Below are 23516 nucleotides of genomic sequence, written 5' to 3' on the forward strand. Positions count from 1 at the left end.
TCCAAAGTGTCCCCATTGGAAGATCCTCCTCTATTCCTGTTATAGTGACACCTCAAAATGTGTTATTTTCTCTCAGATTCAGCTTTGGTGACCATAGTCATCACTGCAGCTTGCTGAATAGTAACTCGTGAATGACTCCATCTGCTATGACAGTTACATTTTACCAACGTACGCCAGAAACCCTAAACCACGCCATAAATGAATACATGAGTAACCAATTCTTACAAATCTGCCAATGTATGCTTCCAGCCTTCTCCTTCCAATCAGCCTGGAGAAACTTCAATTACGTAAAAGCCACGTACTACAATTCCCGCGATGCTTTGCTCTAGGCGTATCATTAACTGCGCCACCGCTTGCTCTTCTCTGCAACCTAACTTAGCAGCTGATCCGGCCACTCTCTCCTATTGGCTTTAGCGGCGATCGGTCTGCCAGAGGAGCGCCGCTCATTGGTCCATAACTTCTTTCCTCTCCCAGAGTGCGTTGCCAGGGAGCAGCAGTATGAAGTTAGTACGTCCAGCTGTATTCTACAACCTACAGATGCGCACTTTGCGTGGCGCACACCGTCCATTAGTTGATACGTTTACGGCAATTACGTAGTGGGAGAGTGCCCGTTCTGAGACACAGCCAGGGAGGTAAACACGGGTAACTGGTCTGTCAGGGGGCCTGGCAGTTGGGAAAGGGGGGAACCGATAGAAAAGCAATGCGCTGGCCGTAGGTATGGCTATGTTTTATATACGTAATCGTTTAGAGAGTGCTGGTATGGTGCAGAGGCTGGGGGTCTTTGTAGCACATTAGAGTGCTTGTAGTCCCTGAGGCAGATGAGTGGGGTGTTACTATGAACATACATGTGCTGTGTTGGTATGTAGTGATGAATGTGTGTATTTAGACATATGTAATGATAAGACCAGTAGGAGTGGGGTAATGGAGAGCAGCTAGTCAGAAGTTAATTTACAGCAGCCAGGCTTCCTCATACCTCTGCATTGCTATAGTGTGCATTATAAATAAAGCTCATTGATAAGTCAGTTGTGTTCTTCTGTGCTTGGCATGTCATAGGGGCCAATCTATAAAACCTGGAGCAGAAATGGAGTCGTTGCCTGTAGTAACCAGAGTTTTAAAGGCATGACGGAATCTACGGGCAAAATCGTCTTATGTTTTTCCCCAGATTGCACCCCAATGTAATTTTTAGCCTTTTAAATCATGTTATGCTTAAAATATTTTAGGTATGGGCAGAGACTTTTGGTTTACCTAATGTTTCCATTTTTACAGGTGTCTGGGAAACAAGAGGCATGGCAATAGTACAGCTTCGGTCGGTGGCACTGTGAATACCTATGTCTTAGGTCCAGCATGGAAGGAATCAACATCGCTCAGGATATCATCCACAGGCAGATCAGGGTATGATGCACGATACTAAAACATCCAACATCCAGATGTTTCCTATGTAGGGATAAGCTCCGGCGTGTTTGCACAGTGTACGTGCAGAGCCCGCCAGGAAGTCTAATCACAGGCAGGGAGACATTGTCCCGATGCTCGGCTGCAGAGATCTGGAAATGTCTTCCTGCCTGTGATTAGCGCAGCGCCGTGCAGACTTCCTGGCGGGCTCTGCACATGGACTGTGCGAACACGCCAGAGCTCATCCCTATTCCTATGTATGTGTGTTATGTACGCTCATGTAGGGCTGAATCACACCTGTGATCACAGGTTAGCCACTGTTGTAAATGGTGCTAGTTCACATCTGTCCAATGCGTTGACGTGAATCATAGAGCTTATTGATCACTAGAGATGGTCTCGGGTGTGTTCAGCATCCCAGTCCCATCTAAGGATGATGTGGAAATTTTTCACTGCCTGTGATTAGCGCTGTGGAGTGTCAGCTTCCTGGTGGGCGCGGGCATGTGGAGTTGCAAACACGCCTGAGCTCGTCCTTAGTCCCAACCCACCTGCCCAATCCTGCCAGGAAGCCGACACTGCAAACTGCTAATCACAGGTAGTCAGACATTTCCCAACCTGTGCAGCTGTGGACTGGGAAATGCTTCGCTGCCTGTGATTAGCGGTAAGCAGTGTCGGCTTCCTGGCAGGATCAGGCAGGTGGGTTGGAACTAGGATGCCGGACATACCTGAGCCCATCTCTGTTGGTGACAATGGCAGAACATGAAAAGCACATGATTGTTGAAAATGACACAGAAAGGTGTGTATCCAGCTTTAGGGATAATGTACACAAGCATTACATTTAGGCCGCATTCACAGAGGGAATAGACATCTGTTCAGAGTGCCATGTTTAAAGCCTGGTACACACTACTAGTTATTTTTTTTTCGTTCAACCGAGCATTAGTGTAGCGATCTCCCCTGCTGTTTTTTTGTGTTCTGACAGGGGGACTATCCCTCCGCCAGAACACTCCAGTCAGCACTGATTGGGAGCCAGTTGGCTGCAGGTTTTCTAGCATTCTCGTTCGACAGAAGCCAGCCAAACTGCCGGATTCTGTCAGACCGGGTGCCATACACATTGGCTGAATGTTAGACGGTTTTTATTGAACTGGCCGATGTCGCCGACATTCAGCTTGTGTGTACTAGACTTAAGGTCCCTTTTTTATACAGGCTGGATCCATTTTTCTCAGCAGGGGATCTGTTCGGTAATTCCCTTCTGAGCTGAGAGGAGCAGGCGGGTGACAGGTCCGTGTCCACGCTGCTTATGCAGAGCAGACGCAGCCCGCTCTGCTCTTTTGGGCAGTGGGATATAAACATATCAATATGTCCCCCCCTTTTTTTTTTTTTTTTTTTTTATATCCAACAGCTTTCCGATCCGACCAAAGGGAGGTAAATTAATTCCTTCCTTTCTGTTTGTCGGATTGGTTTGGAGGTAGGCAGGTGTAAACGGACACAAGTCCGTTTTACATCCACCACTCCATAGAGGTGAATGTAGGGTCTGATTGGGTCCTCCTGGAAAAACGGACAGGCGGACCTGATCAGACCACTCATGTGAAAGAGGTCTTGGTGTGATCAGTACATGCAGCCTGTAAAAATTAGGGATGAGCTCAGACATGTATAGATCCTTGTGTGAAATCACACGAGCAAGCCAGTCAAGAAGCTGTCGCCTTTACTAGGCCAATCTGCAACTAGGGGATTCCCATCCCCACAGCCACGTGTTTACAAAGGGCTGGGAATGGTTTGGTCAATTGGCCCAGTACAGTGAGAGCTTCCTGACGGACTCACCCAGGTGGGTTCAGACCAGGGGCCAAACACATCCGAGTTAATCTCTAGCAAAAATCAACGACAGGCTGTGAGATGCGGTAGATGTAGGGATCTTCCCGCACATTCTAGTTAAAAAAAAAAACCATACAGGGACATATGCACAGCTCTGAACACTGTCTATGTGTTTCCAAATTCAAGGATGGTGCATTTGTCCTTCTACAGATGTATGAGAAGATCCATACAGCTTCTTTTGTCTTTCAAGCTGTCATTGATTTTTACAGTAACAACTGTGCATACAACACCTGTGTACACAACACTCGTCACCAGCTGTTATTGCTGTTTGCAGGAACACCTGTCATTCCCTGGGCATAAATGTGGCCCTTTGCATGGTTGTAGGGGTCTATATGCCTGTGAATGAGGCCTTGAATAAAAGGTGTCTGGAAATGTATTTTTATAATGTGCATTTATTTATTATATACAGTGCCTTGCGAAAGTATTCGGCCCCCTTGAACTTTGCGACCTTTTGCCACATTTCAGGCTTCAAACATAAAGATATAAAACTGTAATTTTTTTTTTAAGAATCAACAAGTGGGACACAATCGTGAAGTGGAACGAAATTTATTGGATATTTCAAACTTTTTTAACAATTAAAAAACTGAAAAATTGGGCGTGCAAAATTATTCAGCCCCTTTACTTTCAGTGCAGCAAACTCTCTCCAGAAGTTCAGTGAAGATCTCTGAATGATCCAATGTTGACCTAAATGACTAATGATGATAAATAGAATCCACCTGTGTGTAATCAAGTCTCTGTATAAATGCACCTGCACTGTGATAGTCTCAGAGGTCCGTTTAAAGCGCAGAGAGCATCATGAAGAACATGGAACCCACCAGGCAAGATTTCCTAAGCTTTAAACATCCCAAGGAGCACTGTGCAAGCGATAATATTGAAGGAGTATCAGACCACTGCAAATCTATGAAGACCTGACAGTCCCTCTAAACTTTCAGCTCATACAAGGAGAAGACTGATCAGAGATGCAGTCAAGAGGCCCATGATCACTCTGGATGAACTGCAGAGATCTACAGCTGAGGTGGGAGACTCTGTCCATAGGACAACAATCAGTCGTATACTGCACAAATCTGGCCTTTTATGGAAGAGTGAAAATTGGTGGAAAAATTGCGCTAAACATAAATAATGTGAAACCTGTAGCGGCCAGCACCAACAAAAAACAATGTTGTGTACGAAAGGTGAGAAAGAAAGAAAAAGTGCAGCGCTAAATATTGAGTGAAGGGATTCAAACAATACGGTAAGTAGTACAATTCGATGAAACCATTCAAATAGAATTGGACCCAGGAGACACTCACCATATGATATGGTGAGTGAAAAAAAGGAAAAAAAATAAAATAACTGAAACAATGTAATAGTGTGGAAAGCCACTAGGAGGTGGTGTTCCTGTAGGAAATGTGTGCAACACACTAAAGTGGGTGATGTGACACCTGTAGGTGATAACAAATGGGGTGAACCAATCACAAAGTCCAAGCAAAAAATGTATATATATGGCAATCCGATATCGGACTGATATGTACAGTCTTTGAGAGATGGAATTGGTCGGAAATTCTTATGAAGGAAAAACAAAACGGCCACTCAAAAAGAACTGATGTAGGATTGTCCTCTCTGGTATGCCGATCAGACGATCAGTGTAGATGGTGAAAACCACAGCAACGATTCACAGTGATATCCAAAAAGATAAATAAATGGATACTCTTACCAGAATATGTGGACATACACGTCAGCGACGGTATGTCGATCAGGCATGCACGAACTCCTAGGCAAAGATGGTGTTGATGGGAAACGTTCCAATATGTCAAACTTTAATCCCCGGGAGTCGGTAGAATCCAAGCGGCAGAAAAAAAAATCTTGCAGGAGAGATTCACAAACAAATTGTGTCATCGATGGATGTAGGATGAAAAATCTGTCGAAGTAGTCTCCGATTAGTCCTCTGTGGGGCTGAATAATTTTGCACGCCCAATTTTTCAGTTTTTTATTTGTTAAAGTTTGAAATATCCGATAAATTTCGTTCCACTTCATGATTGTGTCCCACTTGTTGATTCTTAAAAAAAAAACACCTTGCAGTGTCCGGCCCCCCTGTTTTACTTAAGCCCCAAATTTCTGTGGGCGCGATCCCGCGTCGCTCTCTCCACGGGTTATCGGCTCTTCATTGGATAGATTGATGGCTGTGCAGCCATTGGCTCCCGCTGCTGTCAATCAAAAATCCAATGACGCGGGGCCGATTCATACATTCATCGTCTGATATAGGAGTGCGCCCGCAAGGTAACCCCCCTCGGGAGAGAGCTTCCCAGACGGGGTTATCTAATGCGGGGAGGAGCTGCGAGAGCTGCGCCATGGGACCCCAGAACAGGAGGATCAGGGCCACTCTGTGCAAAACGAACTGCATAGTGGAGGTAAGTATGTTGGTTATATAAAATAATAAAGGAGAACTTTAGTGTCGCTTTAAATATTTTCCCAAACCATCATATTAAAGGCATGTCTTGAATGATAACTGTCAGTTGCTTGTACTCTCAACCGAATTGTTAAGCCAACAAACAGCTGGTGTCATAACTGTCACAGTGGGTACGGAAAGTATTCAGACCCCCTTAAATTTTTCACTCTTTGTTATATTGCAGCCGTTTGCTAAAATCATTTAAGTTCATTTTTTCCTCATTAATGTACACACGGCACCCCATATTGACAGAAATACACAGAATTGTTGACATTTTTGCAGATTTATTAAAAAAGAAAAACTGAAATATCACATGGTTCTAAGTATTCAGACCCTTTGCCGTGACACTCATATATTTAACTCGGGTGCTGTCCAGTTCTTCTGATCATCCATGAGATGGTTCTAAGCCTTCATTTGAGTCCAGCTGTTTGATTATACTGATTGGACTTGATTAGGAAAGCCACACACCTGTCTATAGAAGACCTTACAGCTCACAGTGCATGTCGGAGCAAATGAGAATCGTGAGGTCAAAGGAACTGCCTGAAGAGCTCAGAGACAGAATTATGGCAAGACACAGATCTGGCCAAGGTTACAAAAAAATGTCTGCTGTACTTAAGGTTCCTAAGAGCACAGTAGCCTCCATAATCCTTAAATGGAAGATGTTTGGGATGACCAGAACCCTTCCTAGAGCTGGCTGTCCGGCCAAACTGGGCTATCGGGGGAGACGAGCCTTGGTGAGAGAGGTAAAGAACAACCCAAAGATCGCTGTGGCTAAGCTCCAGAGATGCAGTCGGGAGATGGGATAAAGTTGTAGAAAGTCAACCATCACTGCAGCTCTCCACCAGTCGGGGCTTTATGGAAGAGTGGCCCGACGGAAGCCTCTCCTCAGTGCAAGACACATGAAAGCCCACATGGAGTTTGCTAAAAAAAAAACACCTGTAGGACTCCAAGATGGTGAGAAATAAGATTCTCTGGTCTGATGAGAACAAGATAGAACTTTTTGGCCTTCATTCTAAGCGGTATGTGTGGAGAAAACCAGGCACTGCTCATCACCTGTCCAATACAGTCCCAAATGTGAAGCATGGTGGTGGCAGCATGATGCTGTGGGGGTGTTTTTCCACTACAGGGACAGGACGACTGGTTGTAATCAGGGTAAAGATGAATGCGGCCAAGTACAGCCATATCCTGGATGAAAACCTTCTCCTCCAGACTGGGCCGAAGGTTTACCTTCCATCAAGACAATGACCCTAAGCACACAGCTAAAATAACGAAGGAGTGGCTTCACAACAGCCCTGACTTAAACCCAATTGAGCATCTCTGGAGAGACCTAAAAATGACTGTCCACCAGGCCCGGACTGGGACAAAAAATAGGCCCGGGCATTTTAGACTGAGCAGCCCAGGGGGCGCGGCAGGGTTAATGATGGGATGTGGGGTGAGATAAAGAAATATAGATAGCCAGAGAGAGAGACAGAAAGGAAAAAAATAATAGATACAAAGAAAGATAGAAAGATAAAGGAAGGAAGATAGATATAGATAGAAAGAAGGGAAGATAGAAAGAAAGAAAGAAGGAAGGAAGGAAGATGGAGAAAGAAACATAGATAAAGATAGAAAGAAAGGAGGGAAGATAGATAAAGAAAGATAGAGAAGGAAGATGGATAATAGGGTGAGAAAAAGAAAAGTGAAGCGAGAGAGAAGGGAATGAAGGGCACCCCTACATCAGTGTACCGTACTCACTCAGAGGCAGGAGGGACTGACTGGATGGATGGATATCGGACTCCATCCATCCTTCCTTTCTGTTTGGCTTTAGCTTGAATCTTCCCGCCCACATCCCTTAAGCAGCAGAACAGTGTCTGTCGGGGAGAGTGGGCGGGGCAGATACAGGAGGAGAGGACGAGAGGAGGGGGAGGAGTAGAAGCAGCTCCTCTCCTCTAACTGGTCGTGTGGACAGCAAGGGGAGGGGAGAAATGTCAGAGCTGGCTGTGATACGCCCAGCTCATCTCTCTGGGGGATCTCTGCTATTGGGTAAACTGGGCGTCCCCTCCCGGCCTGCAACCCCTTGGTACACCCCTGGGGAGACGTGATATGCGGCCCACCGGGCATATGCCCGGTTTGCCCTATGGCCAGTTTAGGCATATATTTTGCAAATATGTGCAACTAAACTGTTTTTAACCACTTGCGGACAGCACACCAAAGATATACTACGGCAGAGTGGCTGCTCTGCATCGGATCCTGTACCTAGTACGTGATTGGAGCTTTAGAAGAGCGTCCCTGCCGTAGTATATCGGCTACGGACATTACCTAAGAGAGTCCTGTGTAGGTAAATAAACATAGAGCTCTCTTCTGACAGCAGCAATGTGCAAAGAAGGAAGAAAAAAAACGCACATTGCTTTTTAAAAACAGGACACAGAGTAACGCACGTTGGCCACACATTTAGAGAGAAAGTAAACTGCCATCTTTTAGTTTTACCTATAGCTAAGCCTATAATAAGACTTTACCTATAGGTAGTTTAAATTGAGAAGAAATTCGATTTTTTTTTTTTTTTTTTCTGGGACGTGTTTTAGACCCCATTCACATCTAGGCGTTTTTACGCCTGTAGCGCTACGCCTCTGCCGCCAGAGGGCTGGAAATACATGTCCCTCTATGGAGATGGTTCACATCTCCACGCCGAACGCCGGACGCCTGTCGCCTGCTGCGTGAAAAAAGGTCCCGGACCTTTTTTTCAGGCGTCTTCGAGCGTTCGGCTAGGAGATGGCAATCATCTCCATAGAGGGGGTCAATCTGGGACACATCTAGGCGGACAATACCCGCGTTTTGTCGCCGCAAATCGCGGTACAAAACGCCGCTATTTTTACCGCGATTTGCGGCGACAAAACGCCGCGATTTCGTCCGTCTAGATGTGAATGCAGCCTTATAGCAAAAAGTAAAACAAAACAACTTTTGAAAAAAAAAAAATGTTGGCCTTTTTTGTTTAGAGTGCAAAAAAACCACAGAGGTGATCAAAATACTGCCAAAAGAAAGCTCCATTTGTGGGGAAAAAAGGACATACATTTTTTTGGGGTACAGTGTCGCACAACATTTTTTTTGTTGCAGGCTAGCTGGTAGGTGAGCTGAGAATGTTTGTTTTTAGTTTTTTGACATGCATTTCCCTTCCATGTTCACCTTGCTGTAAAGGCTAGCCGTAAGTTGGAGTGGTTGCCGTTTTGATTGTAAAGTACAGAAGAATACCCGTTGATCTTCCAGAAATGCACTCGGCTCCCAAGTCTTGTTGTGTGCTGAAAACACACAGCATTTTTATGAACTAAGTGGTGTCAGCCTGTCCAGTATTCTTTTGCTAAACTATTTTGATTGAACCATCTCCTATCCTGCAATACGTAGAGGCTTATCATTCTATAGTCCTAGGATAACAATTCTAAGGCCTAATATAGACTCATTGAGATAACGCAGCAAGTATAAGATGCGGGAGAGCTATGAATTTGACAAGACTGCTTTAATTACATTACTTGCCTTTTAATATGGTATGTCCCCAAATGTGCTGACTACTGGATTTTGTAGAAATTGTCACCGCAAGGTTGCCCTGTTGTCTTCCCGCTACTGAAAGTCTGGCAGCAGGATTCTCTCCCCCCCCCCCCCCCCCCCACCATACAGAGTGAGTTACAGGCAGTGCGATCGATGAGGGGAAGTGTCCCTGTCGGATCATCTTTAGTGCAGCTGAGCCCAGAAATCCGAAGCTGTTAACCCCAACGGTGCCAGGTGTTCAGCAGAAGGAAGAGGACAGGACAACCTTGCAGTGAAGATTTCTGCAGAACCCAGCAGCTTGCACAGTGGGGCATACTATACCACAGTGGTCATCAACCTTGTCCTCAGGGCCCACTAATGGACCAGGTTTTATGTATTAACTTGGGGAGATGCAGACTAGAATACTGCAATAACTAAGCAGCAAATTAGATCACCTGTGATGTATTTCAGTTATCTTGCAAACCTGGCCTGTCAGTGGGCCCCCGAGGACAGGGTTGATGACCGCTGCTATACCACATGTAATTAATGTAACTAAAGCGGTAAAGAAGGAAATTTTTTTTTTGCTAAACTTCAGCTTTAAAGTGTTTATAAAGTCAGAAGGCTTTCTTATCTTGCTGCATTCTATGCAGTAAGATAAAAAATAACTTGTGTACAGCAGCCCCCCTCTAATACTGACTTGAGCCCATCTCTATCAGGCGATGTTGCAGGAGAGGCTCGGCTAGTCGGGATTCCCCCTCCTCATTGGCTGAGACAACAGTGCAGCGTCATTGGCTCCCCCTGCTGTCAATCAAAGTGAGCCAATGAGAAGAGAGAGGAGGCAGGGCCTAGCCAAATGGACACGGAAAACTGTGGCTCGTGTGCCCCCATAGCAAGTTGCTTGCTGAGGGGTCACCCAGCGGGGAGGGGGGCAGAAGAGGGACCCCAGAACAAGAGGATCAGGACTGCTCTGTGCAAAACCAGTGCACAGCGCAGGTAAGTATAACTTGTTTGTTATTTTTGACAACAAAATATGTAGTATCACTTTAGCGGTGATGAAGCCTCAGTTATTTTGCTTCCTTAAAGCGGAGGTTCACCCATAGAGAACACATTTTCCCCTTAGCTTCATGCTCGTTTTGTCTAGGGGAATCGGCTAGTTGTTTTAAAATATGACCTGTACTTACCGTTTACGAGATGCATCTTCTCCGCCGCTTCCGGGTATGGGCTGCGGGACTGGGCGTTCCTTCTTGATTGACAGTCTTCCGAGAGGCTTCCGACGGTCGCATCCATCGCGTCACGATGCGACCGTCGGAAGCCTCTTGGAAGACTGTCAATCAAGAAGGAACGCCCGCTCCCGAAGACCCATACCCGGAAGCGACGGAGAAGATGCATCTCGAAAACGGGTAAGTACTGCTCGTATTTTAAAACAACTAGCCGATTCCCCTAGACAAAACGAGCAGGAATCTAAGGGGAAAAGGTAAAAAAATAAATAAATGGGTGAACTCCCGCTTTAAATTAGTATGAGTATTGAAAATTAAATAAACTGCATGAGGAACGTTTTTTTTTTTTTTTGACAGCATCAACAAAATAGATGGCATTAGAAAAACATACACCTGCTCCCGTACTCTCATCAATCACATCTTGAATCTCATTTGTTTACCTTCTTGGGATTCAGAAGCTGACAGCGGCCCATGACTAGATCAATTATCAGCAGGAACAGCCTAAAGTGACTTTCCTTTGCAGATAAAACTAGCCATGCCTTTTGTTACTAGTGCAGACGATTCAATGACTCCTAGTGATGATCGAGCAGTTTGAGGTTTATGAAGAAAAGATGAAAATTCTGTGAGTGATCAATGTCTCTTGTGGGTTATAGAAGTTTTCTAAAACTTGGAGCTGCTATGGATTATTATCCCAATGTGGCTTTCATGGCAGAGTGATCATTGAAGTGTTGAGCAGATCTGTTAGCTTTATGCTTCTGTGAGTCCGTTTTCTAGCAATTTCAACTTGTTTTTAAAATTCTGATCAAACGGACCAACACAACCTACCGCTAACCCTGGCATTTATGTCTAAATATAATTGTTGGTGGTAGGTGTTTCTGATGCATTTAATTATTTTTACTGTGGTCTTTCGAAATGCATTCAAATGATAAAAACACTCTGTATGGTCATTCTCAGTGAAAAGAATCTGCCCTTCCTTGCTTGGGTCACCAAAAGAGCCACAATCTCCTTCCCAAGTCAAGTAATTAACAAATGCAGGCCACTGACAGAAAGAGGTTTGGTGATCAGTAATACGGAATATATTTTTATCATACTGGAAAATTTCTATGTGCAGCAAACCGCTCCCCAGATACTCACACATGTTTCTCGACTGCCTTTTATTAACAATTACACAGCCCAGTTATTGCAGATGATACTCGGATCTGTTGCATCATGTGTTCCTTCAAGTCCTGTAAAAATTCTTGCACTGATTAAATGTAACATTTGCATATTGGTCATATTTAAAGTGGTATTAAACCCAAAAAGAATTATTTTTTTTATTATACAACCTACTAGTTTTTAGATGTGATGGCTGCATTTATTTATATATATATATATATATATATATATATATATATATATATATATATATATATATATTTTAGGCTTTCTTTTATTTTATTTTATTTTATTTTATTTTATCTGGTGATCCAGCCAGTAGGACTGTTTTTCAAAAGCACAAACTCTCCTTGAAATGTAGCAGCTACGGGGATTAGACAAACCATTTGCCACTGACAAGGGTGCTTTAAATGGTCAGCTTTTATTTATGCAAGACCTTTATCCTAAAAGGGGGGAAAAACTGTTTGCTGTAACTACATGTGTTAGCTGGAGTTCGGCTTTGATTTGCTAGTGTATTTAACTATCCAAAGGTGCTCCTTTTTCCTTTTTTATTCCGAGTGGGGACACTCCAGCACAGGAGGTGTGCTACTGGCCAGATCACGAGAGGAAAACGGAAGGAAAAAAGCCTAAAAAAACAAACAAAACAAATGCAGCCACCACATCTGATTAAGCTGCAATATATTACATCTTGGAACCAGCCAAGATGGGAAGATGCATGCGTGAGAGCTATTCTTTCTTCACTACTTAATAGGTAATTGACCTGAGAACTATGTGCATATCAGTTGTTTGCAAAACTTCATATGGACATGTTAACTTGGGTCAGTAAGTTTTTTTTTTTTATTTATAAAGCAGTGAAGCCATAATTAGGATGAAACTGAGGAATCTTTGGCGCTATATAAATCCTGTATAATAATAATAATAATAATAATAATCTGCTGCTTCGAAGGCTATTCAGCAATGGCAGGTCACATATTCCTACCTTGACATATTCACTTTAAAGTGGTTGTAAACCCTATTCATGAAACCTGACCTGGGCACATATATCTTTAGTGTTTCCTTATCGCTCTGCAAAGCCCTAAGTGCTGTGTCTCTCTGCTGCTCTGTTCCTCTGCATGATAACTTTTGACAAGCTCTCCTTCACAGGAGATCAAAGCAGCTGGAAATTTGTGTAGGGGATGGAGCTTAGAGATCAGCAGAGAGCTGGTCTATCCACAGTACAGCAAGTTTCTTTGTTCCTCTGCCTATGTGGAGGGAGGTGTGTTCTTTTATTTTCCTCCAACCGGCTCACACACAGTGTATGCCTAGACTTCCCTCCCACTTCTGAAACAGGAGGAAAGATTTGTAACAAGATCTGCACTTTCTAAAGAATATAAAAAGGGGAAAAACAGCAGATATACATGTAAAACTTATGTAGGAGGATTTGTTTCATCTGTGTATCATCAGAGGCCAGTCACTTCACTGGGTATAGGCGAGGGTTTACACCCACTTTAAGCTTGTTTATCAAATTGTTCTTCTATTATGCTAATATATGTTAATCAAATACATAAATGTATTGTTTCTACCCTAGGAAAGGAAAGCTAGAAGCTTTCAGAGAAATCATCATGTATCAGATCCTTTAATTCGTCGACTGGGACTAGAGGCAGAATTACAGGTAATCTTTCAGAGAATTTGACTTTGTAGATGCTGAATGAGGCTGAAAAGAAGACCTTTTTAATTATTTTACAAGCTCTTACCCATTGAATGTATGCTAAATGAATTTCAAACCGTCAGTGATGGACCTATTGAAAACAGTTTGGTTAGAGGGCTTAATGGAGAGGAATGATGAAGATACTGTACTAAAGTTGGGAACATATCCAGTAAGGCTCCGTTCACACTTGTGCGACTTGTCATGCAACTTTGGCCATCAGCGTCTCATGACAAGTTGTTCCCCATGTGTTTCAATGATAACCTTTCATATATGTGCGGCTTAAAGTTGCAGCAAATTCAATGTAGTTCATGCACTACTTTGGTCCGACTTTCATGCAACTTGAGGTCCATAGACCTCAATGTTAACCCTCAAAAGTTGCTTGAATGTCGTACCTGAATGTTATACAATGCAACATTATCCATTATCACTGGTCAAAACCAAAGTAATTTTCAAGTTGCACCCATCAAAAGTTGCGCTAGAGTGTCAGCGCAACTTTGGAGTCGTTCAAGTGTGAATGGAGCCTAACCAGTGAATGGCACAGCTGGAAACGGGAGTTGTCAGAAACCAGTGGATGCTTCAAAATATCCTACTTATTGAGTCAAACTATTGAAATAAGATCAATAACCTAAAAGCCAGCATTTTCAGAAGAGGTCAGCAAGATCAACCTCCACATTTCTCTCCTGACAGATTTGAGGAAATTCTAATGGGATGAGATACATATGCTGCCAATTGCCCCTATAAGATCCATTAAAAATATGTAATTAGTAGGGTGCCCATATACAGTATCTATACAACGTGTGCAAAGTTCTTGTAGTCCTATTCTTTCATCACAAGACACCCATGGGCAAATGTACTGACACTGATAGTTTTAAAGTAGATTGTTATTCAAAGGATACCAAAACTGAGACCGTAAACCAGGGATCTTCAAACTATGGCCCTCCAGCTGTTGGAGAAATACACATCCCATGAGGCATTGTAAAACTCTGACATTCAGACATTACTAGGCATGATGGGAATTGTAGTTCCTGAACAACTGGAGGGCAGTAGTTTGAAGACCCATGCCGTAAACAAACAAAAAAGCCGGGTTTGGGTGATTGTTTATTCAGAATGTAAAGAACAAAGTAAGTCCTACGAATTTAACGTTTTATATGTTTAGAACAATGGTGGGACCAAAGAATTTACAGCCTTCTGTTACCCCAATGTTTCATATTCCTGATTTACCATGTACTTGTGTGAAAACGTATCCTGTTCTTTGTATTGCTTCCTTTGTGTGAGATCCCTGATGTTCCTGCCAGTCCCTCTGCTTTCCTAATATAAACTGACCACACTAGGCATGGGAGCACAGTTTTCTGTCTGTGCTGAGAACTCGGCCTTCTCTCCTCTAATAATTAGACGTGTGCTGACATGGCCCCCCTGCACAGCCCTTCAGCCAAGATTAGTGTACTGCTGTTTCTCCTCCCCCAGCTCTCAAAGCTCCTTATGCAGCTGAGAACAGAGAGTAAAGGGGGGGGGGGGGAGGGTATTTTTAATTCTTATTTATATGTATACACAAATGTTTTTTTTACCTTCCATTTCTATTTTAAACTGAATGGGTTGTTTTACAATAGCAACCAGTCAAGTTTCACATTGTCTTGGTCTAACCAGCAGAGTACATTCTGATTGTTTCAATGGGTTACTGCATTTGAGAATTAGTACTATACATTGAGTAAGACGACTAACAAATATGAATGTTGGACACGGTTATCCAAATAAAGAGGGTAAAGTTATGTCTGCATATTTTATAATAGAATTTAAGATAGGGTTGTACTAGGTGTAGGAGTTTTTTAAGATGGCTACATTAATTTGATGCTGATTTTACAATCTCATTTAGGTTTTCGGACAAATGTGTAGTTCAGGAGTTTTAATTGTATAAACATTTTAAAATGAATTGTGTAGGTAGCTAAAAGATTTTTTGATCTGAATGTAATGTGTGTGGGCAATCTGCAGATATTGTGTGATCTGGATATTAATGTGTAAGGTAGCTTGCTAGATCTCTGGATACACATGCATGAATTTAAAGATTTAAATACAAATTGGTCACAAAAGCTAAAAAATACACATCTACGATGTACAATAAAACCTTGGATTGCGAGTAACATGGTTTACGAGCATTTTGCAATACAAGCTGTGCAAGTTTTATTTTTTTCCTTTAATCCCCCCCCCCACCTATGGCCACATGTGGTACTGCATACACTAGTAGTGACACTGAAACAAATTATCTGAGTTTCCATTGATTCCTATGGGGAAACTCGCTTTGATATACAAGTGCTTTGGATTACAAGCATGCTTCTGGAACGAATTATGCTCTTGATCCAAGGTACTACTGTACTGTGTTTTTATGTTTCTGCACTGTTCTCCATCCGAATTAAGGTCTGTTTGTTGATGTTTCTGTAATCTTATGTAGGGTCATACTGGTTGTGTCAACTGCCTGGAATGGAACGAGAAGGGGGAGTAAGTATTTTGTGCAAAAGAATGTGTTTCTGTATGTGTTCCTCTTTTGTTTTATCTGTTTATTTTTCACGTAAACGATCTTAAATGTCCATTAATAAACTAAATTTCCTCCTTCGTCACAAAAACATTGGTTTCTGTATTTTAGAGTCTGAAATGGACATGTATGGACAATATGGGCATTTTCACTTTGCTCCAACTGTTAATTATGGGCACTACATTATTTTCAAAAATATATAAATACCGTAAATGAAACCATAATTCTATACGCAAAAAAATAATTATGACAAATGGCCGTGGGTATTTCTGCTGTTTCTGAAATCCACAATATGTTTCCTGTTTTCTCCACTTTAGAATTAATGGTGATGCCTCCATTCTCCTCCTTAGGAAATGGATATTTTCCATAAAACATATTGAGCAGGAATAACCATGACCATTTGTCATCATTTCTTTCTGCTTGGGGCCCTTTCACACGGGACGGATCGGTGATGATCTGCCCCGTGAACCTCTGCTTGCTCAGCGGGGATCGCTCCGCTGAGCCGGCAGAGTCCCTGTCGGATCTCCGCTCTCCCCTATGGGGGGATCGGATGAACAAGGACCGTCTGTTCGTGTTAGTCCAATCCACAGACGGATAGAAAAATAGGATTCCCTCCATCTGCAGAATAGCGGCATAGCGGACCCGGATGAGATGGGGTGTCAGCGGATGTTCATTCGCTGACACCCGCTATCCCATAGGGATACATGTATGTCCCTTTTTCATCCGTAAAAGGATGGATGAAAAAGCAGGCATCTGGTCTGCAGGTGTGAAAGGGGCCTTTATAGAATTATGGTTTATTATATTTACATATTTATCTGTGTTCATACATTTGGGGTTCCTCCTGCTCTGACATCTCCTCCTTCCCCCCCCCCCCCCCCTTTTTTTTTTCTTAAGAAATTATGTGCATGTTAAGATCTTTTAACAAAAGTTGCCTGTAATAAAGTTTTTTTTCTTAACTTTTTCAATTGTTCGGGAAGTTTAAGGGGGTACGGACAAAGTCCATACTTATCCACAGTCTGGACACTTTGCTTTTAAAATCATTTCTTCTTAACATCAACTTCAGTGTGTGTGTGTGTGTGGATAGATAGGGATATATATATATATATATATATATATATATATATATATATATATATATACGTTTTCTATTATTTTGTGTATGTTGTTGTAACTATACAATGATTTTGACTGATGTGTCGAGTTTGCTCTGAGTTCACTTGGTGTATCAGATTTTTTTCTGGCAGTGGATTTGGACTGAACTCTTTACATCAGATTTGAGTGCAAGTACCATGTATTCTAGCCAGGTTTTCTTTGTAACACCAGCTGAGTACCAATTTTAATTGGTTAGTTCACCTGTAACCTAATGATGACACATTAGAGTAATATATAGGTGATTGTGGTGACTAGTTCCAATAGGTAATGACTAAGGCCCCATACACACGAGAGGATTTATCCGCGGATACGGTCCAGCGGACCGTATCCGTGGATAAATCCTCTCGAGGATTTCAGCAGATTTCTATGCGATGGCGTGTACACACCATCGCATTGAAATCCGCGCCGAAATCCTCTGGCGATGACGTGTCGCGCGGTCGCCGCGATTATGACGGGCGCGACGCTGTCATATAAGGAATTCCACGCATGCGTCAAATCATTACGACGCGTGCGGGGAATCCCTTTGGACGGATGGATCCGGTGAGTCTGTACAGACGAGCGGATCCATCCGTTGGGATGGACTTCAGCAGATGGATTTGTTGAGCATGTCAGCAAATATCCATCTGCTGGAAATCCATCCCAGGGGAGATTTATCCGCGGATAAATATCCGCCGGAGTGTACACACCATAGAATCTATCCGCTGAAACCCATTCGATGGGATTTATCTGCGGATAGATTCTATGGTGTGTACGGGGCCTAAGCGCTAACATTTGCGCAAAACACGTCTACCTCTTTGTCCCCTGCTCCATCTGTCAACCACTTATCATATGGAGCTTCAATAAAAGGATTTTTGGAAATGCAGCTGTCCAGAATCATTCCCTTCCACTAGCCCAATACTTTGTATAATGCCGCATACACACCATCACTTTATGTGATGAAAAAAAACGACACTTTCTGTGAAGTAAAAAATGACGTTTTTGAAACTTCAATTTTCAAAGACGAAGTTGCCTACACACCATCGTTTTTCTCACAATGTTCTTGCAAAGTGAGGTTACGTTCCACCACGTTTTACCATTGAAGCTTGCTTCATAAGTAGCTTCTGGGCATGCGTGGATGAAAAAACGTCTTAGAAAACGAAGTTTTTTGCTACACACGGTCAATTTCTGTGAAGTAAAAAGTGCACTTTTGAAAAACGACACATAAAATTGAAGCATGCTTCAATTTTTTTTTGGTCGTTTTTTACAAGACATAAAACGACGTTTTCCCCCACACACAGTCAATTAAAGTGACGTTTTTAAAAACGTCATTTTTTTTCATCACATAAAGTGATGGTGTGTACGCGGCATAAAAGTCAACAATGGCAGCCTTGATGTTTCTCTCAGGAAAGGAAAAGGGCCCTAAATGTGTTGAACTGTTTGAACTAACCTGTATGATCTGTTTGGGGACATTTTACCTTCACTGATTCTATTATGAGCCCTCAAGTATTTGTTTAAGTACCTCTGTTCTCCTTCAAACATGTTTTTTTTAAACCCATATATGTATTCTATTCTCTTTTGTGCAGCTTGCTGGCCTCTGGCTCAGATGACCAGCATTTGATGCTTTGGGATCCATTTCATCATAAGAAACTTATGTCTATGCATACAGGGCACACTGCAAACATCTTCTCTGTCAAGGTGAGAAGTGACACATGGGTGGATCTTTGAAAAGTCATATACAATATAGTGGTTGACATGCTTTCCTTTGTTTGTGGGGCCAGAAGTTGCTTGATCTCATGAACGAGCTCCACCAACTATCATTTTTCTTTCCATTGACAGGGCTACCTGGCCACAATGCAGCCTCATCAGACAGCAGAATGGCAGTTGGCAGGGCTTAGCAATAATTTGAAGTGACATCAAACGATAAGCTTGGGCTACATTCATACTAGCGATTAAAGTGATTGTAATGTTACGTTCTTTCTTTCTCTAAACATAACAAACATGTTATACTTACCTGCCCAATGCAGTGGTTTTGCACAGAGCAGCTCGGATCCTCCTCTTTCCTGGCCCCTTCCTCCTAATAAGTGCCCCCACAGCAAGCAGCTTGCTATGGGGGCACCCGAGCCAAGCTGCTGCTCTGTGTCCATTTAGTCGGGGAGCCCCGGTTCGGCCCCACCCCCTCTCTTTTGAGCGACGGACTGACTTTGATTGACAGCAGCGGGAGCCAATGGTGCCGCAGCTGTGTCTCAGCCAATCAGGAGGGAGCGTTGCAGATGGCCGAGGCTACTTGTTGACACCACTGGACAATGCTGGGGCTCAGGGAAGTATAAGGGGGGGCTGGAGCAGCTACTGCACACAGGTTTTTTATCTTAATGCATTAAGATTAAAAAACCTGCCTTTGCAACCCCTTTAGGGCTGGTGTGAATTGTAGCGGAAGTTCACAATGCGGTTCTCCATTCGCTAGGTGTGGCCGCCAGCCTTGTTCACTATTATAATAGGTCGCCAGCATCCACAGCTGTTTGTGGCTCTCTGCACAGCCAATGATTACCTGTGGTGATCGCTGCTTGGTGCATGGCGACCTTGTAATATGTAATATGTAAGTATGAAAAAAAAGTGAATGCTTCCACGCTACCTTTTTTAATAAAATGTGTAAATGTATAATGTGATATGGTAAGTGTCTAAAAGATAAATATTCTGCTCACGCCTACATGCGTTCCCACAAAGTCATGTAAACGAATAACAATAATTATGCAATGTTCCCTAGGGGTATAATACTATGTAAAGCTCTCTATGTGACACAATGCTCTATACATACATATAAAACATGCTTAAGAACCAATATTATATTCAAACTATGAATCTAACCAATAATCAAAATTCCAACTTCGTCATTAGGTGATCAATAATAATCTAAAAGATTGTGAATGTAGCTGCTATAGTCCCAATTAGTGTTGTCCCGATACCACTTTTTTAAGACCGAGTACAAGTACCGATACTCCCCCCCCCCCCCCCCCCCCTCCCCCAAGTACTCGCCGATACAGATTATCGTTTTTTTTTTTTTTTTTTTTTTTTTTTTTTAATATATATCATGTGACAGTGGCACTGATGGGCACTGAGACCGAGGCTCCTCTCCATTCATAAACGGACAGTTTATAATTGGACAGAGTCAGTAAACGCTGTGCATTCGGAAAAGGAAGGAGCTGGTAAATGACATATTTACCGGCTCCATCCTCCGCTCTCCATCCTGAAAGATTATTAGGTCTGATGAGATTTTTCCCCACATGGGGTATAAGTATGATCACCTCCATCTTCCTAGATATCCTAAGGGGAAGATTTCTTCCTTTATGGTAAACTTAAGTGTCTCTTTAAGAGACCTCCAGTCTCTGTCTCCCTGCTGTCAATAAACGCAAGAAAACACAGGATTGCCTCTTATAGTGTAGTAAATTTAAGCATTTATTAAAGGTATTACACTTACAGTATCACTGAAATATACCTGACTTTAAAATCCTCTCTGTGCAGCCGCGATCAAGCACTCCTGCTGCATTGGCATCGCCTGGCTCCTCCCACACAGTATGTCACAGCCCACATGACGTCGCCAGGGATGGCGAGCGGGGGTGAACAAATTATTTATATAGCAAACAATCGCAGCAGCCATTTTGTCGTGGCTTGCTTAGTAAATAAGGTGCCCATTTTATTGTGGTATGCCTAATGGGAAAATATATAAAGAAATTTTTTTCTCCGCTATCAATGATCTACATTTTACTATAAGTGCTGCCACTAGTTCTATTCTACATAGCAAAATGGTGTACAATTTCCCTATGGAGTACCTAAAAAAAATGGCTGCTGCATTGTCTTTTTATATATTTTCCTTTATAAAGACTACAAAAACATGGCCGCCGCATTAGCTTATATTTTCCTATTGGGCATACCGCAATAAAATGTCCGCCCTATTTGTTTACTAGGCAAGCCATGACAAAATGACTCCCGCAATTGTTATTGATCACCTGAGGACTTTACGTTTTGGATTGTTATTGGTTAGATTTATAGTTTGGATACAATATTGTTCTTAAGCATGTTTTATATGTATGTATAGAGCATTGTGTCACATAGTGAGCTTTATATAGGATTACACCTTTAGGGCGTGCCGCATAACTATTGTTATTTGTTTACGTGACCTTGTAATCTAGTGAATAGGGCCAGCGGCCACATCTGTCTTCTAAAAGCCGCAGCAGAAATCTGTGATTCCTGCTACTACTTTTCTCACCAGCCCTAATCACCAATGTGAATGTAGCCTTATTCTAAAAAAATAATCCATATACATCCATTACTCAATGGCTCTGTAATTTATTTTGAAACGGCTTTTTACTGTGTTTTTCTGCCCTCTTGTTCACAAACCTCCAAATTTTTTCCCCTCACTTCCGGAACAAGCAGTGCACTTTAGTTGCAGTCATGTGGACTGCTGTTTGCCCATTATAGATTTCATAGTCCTTAATCCATCTTGGGAGTGAGTACTGTACTATAAGGAACAAACATAGCCTCCCTCTAATAGGAAGTCTGATCAAAGCATAAAACAAGTGCAGATTTGGAGAACGCAGAGAGCGATAGATATTTTTTGAGTCAAGAATACATTCTTTAATAGAATTTTGCTTTTCAAAGCTTGGGGTAAATTTTAAGTCATTAGCAGTGTTTTCTTTACAGTAGACTTTTAAATGCAATGCCACATCACATGTCTGTGTCAGAGATCTCATTATACTCCGTCTGTCCTGTGCATACAAGCATATTTTTTACTAGATTTAATAACCTACTTACCCTGCCTATTTAAACTTCTTTTTTTTTTCCTTCTTTTTTTTTTTTTCCCTTCATGATCAGTTTCTCCCACACACTGGCGATCGTATCTTGATAACTGGCGCAGCAGATGCCAAGGTTCACGTTCATGATGTGAACTCAAAAGAAACCCTCCACGTTTTTTCAGAACATACCAACCGAGTAAAGCGTGTTGCCACTGCTCCTATGTGGCCTAATACTTTCTGGAGTGCAGCAGAGGATGGCTTAATCCGGTAAGGGGAGAACTAAACTTGGACCCAAACTCCAGGCAAACCACAAATTACACAGAAGAAATCTATAGAAAGCAGATTTTATTGTGTAAAGATCAATCGGCGCCACAAAAGTGCTAAATGAATTAAACTAAAATGACTGTAGAATTATTACAGTGGTATCCTCTCTCAATCCCTCTTTCTGATGACTATACAGTGAAATACTAGGAGACTGATGTGGTCATCCCTATGCTCACTCATCCTCTTAGCATGTTCCTTGTCGTTTATTTGCATGCAACATGCCTGATTGGCTCCAAATCCTGCCCCTCTCTGTCAGAGTTTTGCTGTATAGGGGATTGCAAGAGGCTGATGCCAAGTAAAATTCACAGGCTGCTTTAAAAACTAAATATATTTTAGGCATACCTAACATATCTGATCTATAACTGAAACACTGCAAGTTAAAATGATTCATGCATACAGTGCCTTGAAAAAGTATTCATACCCCTTGAAATTTTCCAGATTTTGACATGTAACAACCAAAAACGTAAATGTATTTTATGTGATAGACCAACACAAAGTGTCATATAATTGTGAAGTGGAAGGAAAATTATATATTTTTTTTTTCTTACAAATAAATATGTGAAAAGTATGGCGTGCATTTGTATTTAGCCCCCCCCCCCCCCCCCCTGAGCTTCTACTTTGTAGAACCACCTTTCACTGCAATTACAGCTACCTTCATCCACATGATCCACCCAAACTGCAGATAGGATTTTGTATTAATTTCTTTCAACAATGGCTTTCTTCTTGCCACTCTTCCATAAAGAGCAGATTTGTGGAGTGCACGGCTAATTGTTGTCCTGTGGACAGATTCTCCCACCTGAGCTGTGGATCTCTGCAGCTTTTCCAGAGTTACCATGGGCCTCTTGACTGTTTCTCTGATTAATGCTCTCCTTTCCTGGCCTGTCTGTTTAGGGGGACGGCCATGTCTTGGTAGGTTTACAGTTGTGCCGTACACTCTTTTTTTTTTTTTTTTTTCATTTTCGGATAATGGATTGAACAGTGCTCCGGGAGAAGGTCAAAGCTTGGGATATTTTTTTTCGGGCCTAACCCTGCTTTAAACTTCTTAACAACTTCTTCATCCATGACCTGTCTGGTGTGTTCCTTGGCCTTCATGATGCTGTTTTGTACACTAATGTTCTCTAACAAACATCTGAGGGCTTCTCAGAACAGCTGTATTTATACGGAGATTAAATTACACACAGGTGGACTCCATTTACTAATTAGGTGACTTCTTAAGGCAATTGGTTTCACTAGATTTTAGTTAAGGGTATCGGAGTAAAGGAGGCTAAATACAAATGCATGCCACACTTTTCAGATATTTATTTGAAAAACATTTTGAAAACCAGTTCTCATTTTCCTTCCACTTCACAATTATGTGCCACTTTGTGTTGGTTTATCACACAAAATCCCAATAAAACACATTTACATTTTTGGTTGAAACATGACAAAATTTGGAAAATTTTAAGGGGTATGAATACTTTTTCAAGACACTGTACATTAAAAAAAACTGCCATTTTTACAGAGGTGTGTAGACTTT

At 42.2% G+C, this 23516-nt stretch overlaps 1 protein-coding gene across 5 annotated transcripts in view; it reads left to right on the forward strand.

Annotated features, from left to right (window-relative positions):
• The first annotated feature begins 405 nt into the window (after window positions 1-405).
• WDTC1 (WD and tetratricopeptide repeats 1) overlaps window positions 406-23516 on the forward strand; it is a 60626-nt gene continuing 37515 nt past the window's right edge. The window contains exons 1-6 of one of the 5 annotated variants that reach the window (XM_040337990.1): window positions 406-503; window positions 1267-1392; window positions 13115-13198; window positions 15678-15724; window positions 18473-18584; window positions 21756-21943. In XM_040337990.1, coding sequence (XP_040193924.1) covers window positions 1345-1392; window positions 13115-13198; window positions 15678-15724; window positions 18473-18584; window positions 21756-21943 — 479 coding nt within the window. In that variant the 5' untranslated portion in view covers window positions 406-503; window positions 1267-1344. Of the gene's footprint in view, window positions 504-526; window positions 716-1025; window positions 1176-1266; window positions 1393-13114; window positions 13199-15677; window positions 15725-18472; window positions 18585-21755; window positions 21944-23516 lie in introns of those variants that run through there. The other 4 variants (XM_040337987.1, XM_040337988.1, XM_040337991.1 and 1 more) reach the window with 4 other exon arrangements.

Source organism: Rana temporaria, chromosome 2 (genome assembly GCF_905171775.1).
Source record: "Rana temporaria chromosome 2, aRanTem1.1, whole genome shotgun sequence".
NCBI lineage: Eukaryota > Metazoa > Chordata > Amphibia > Anura > Ranidae > Rana > Rana temporaria.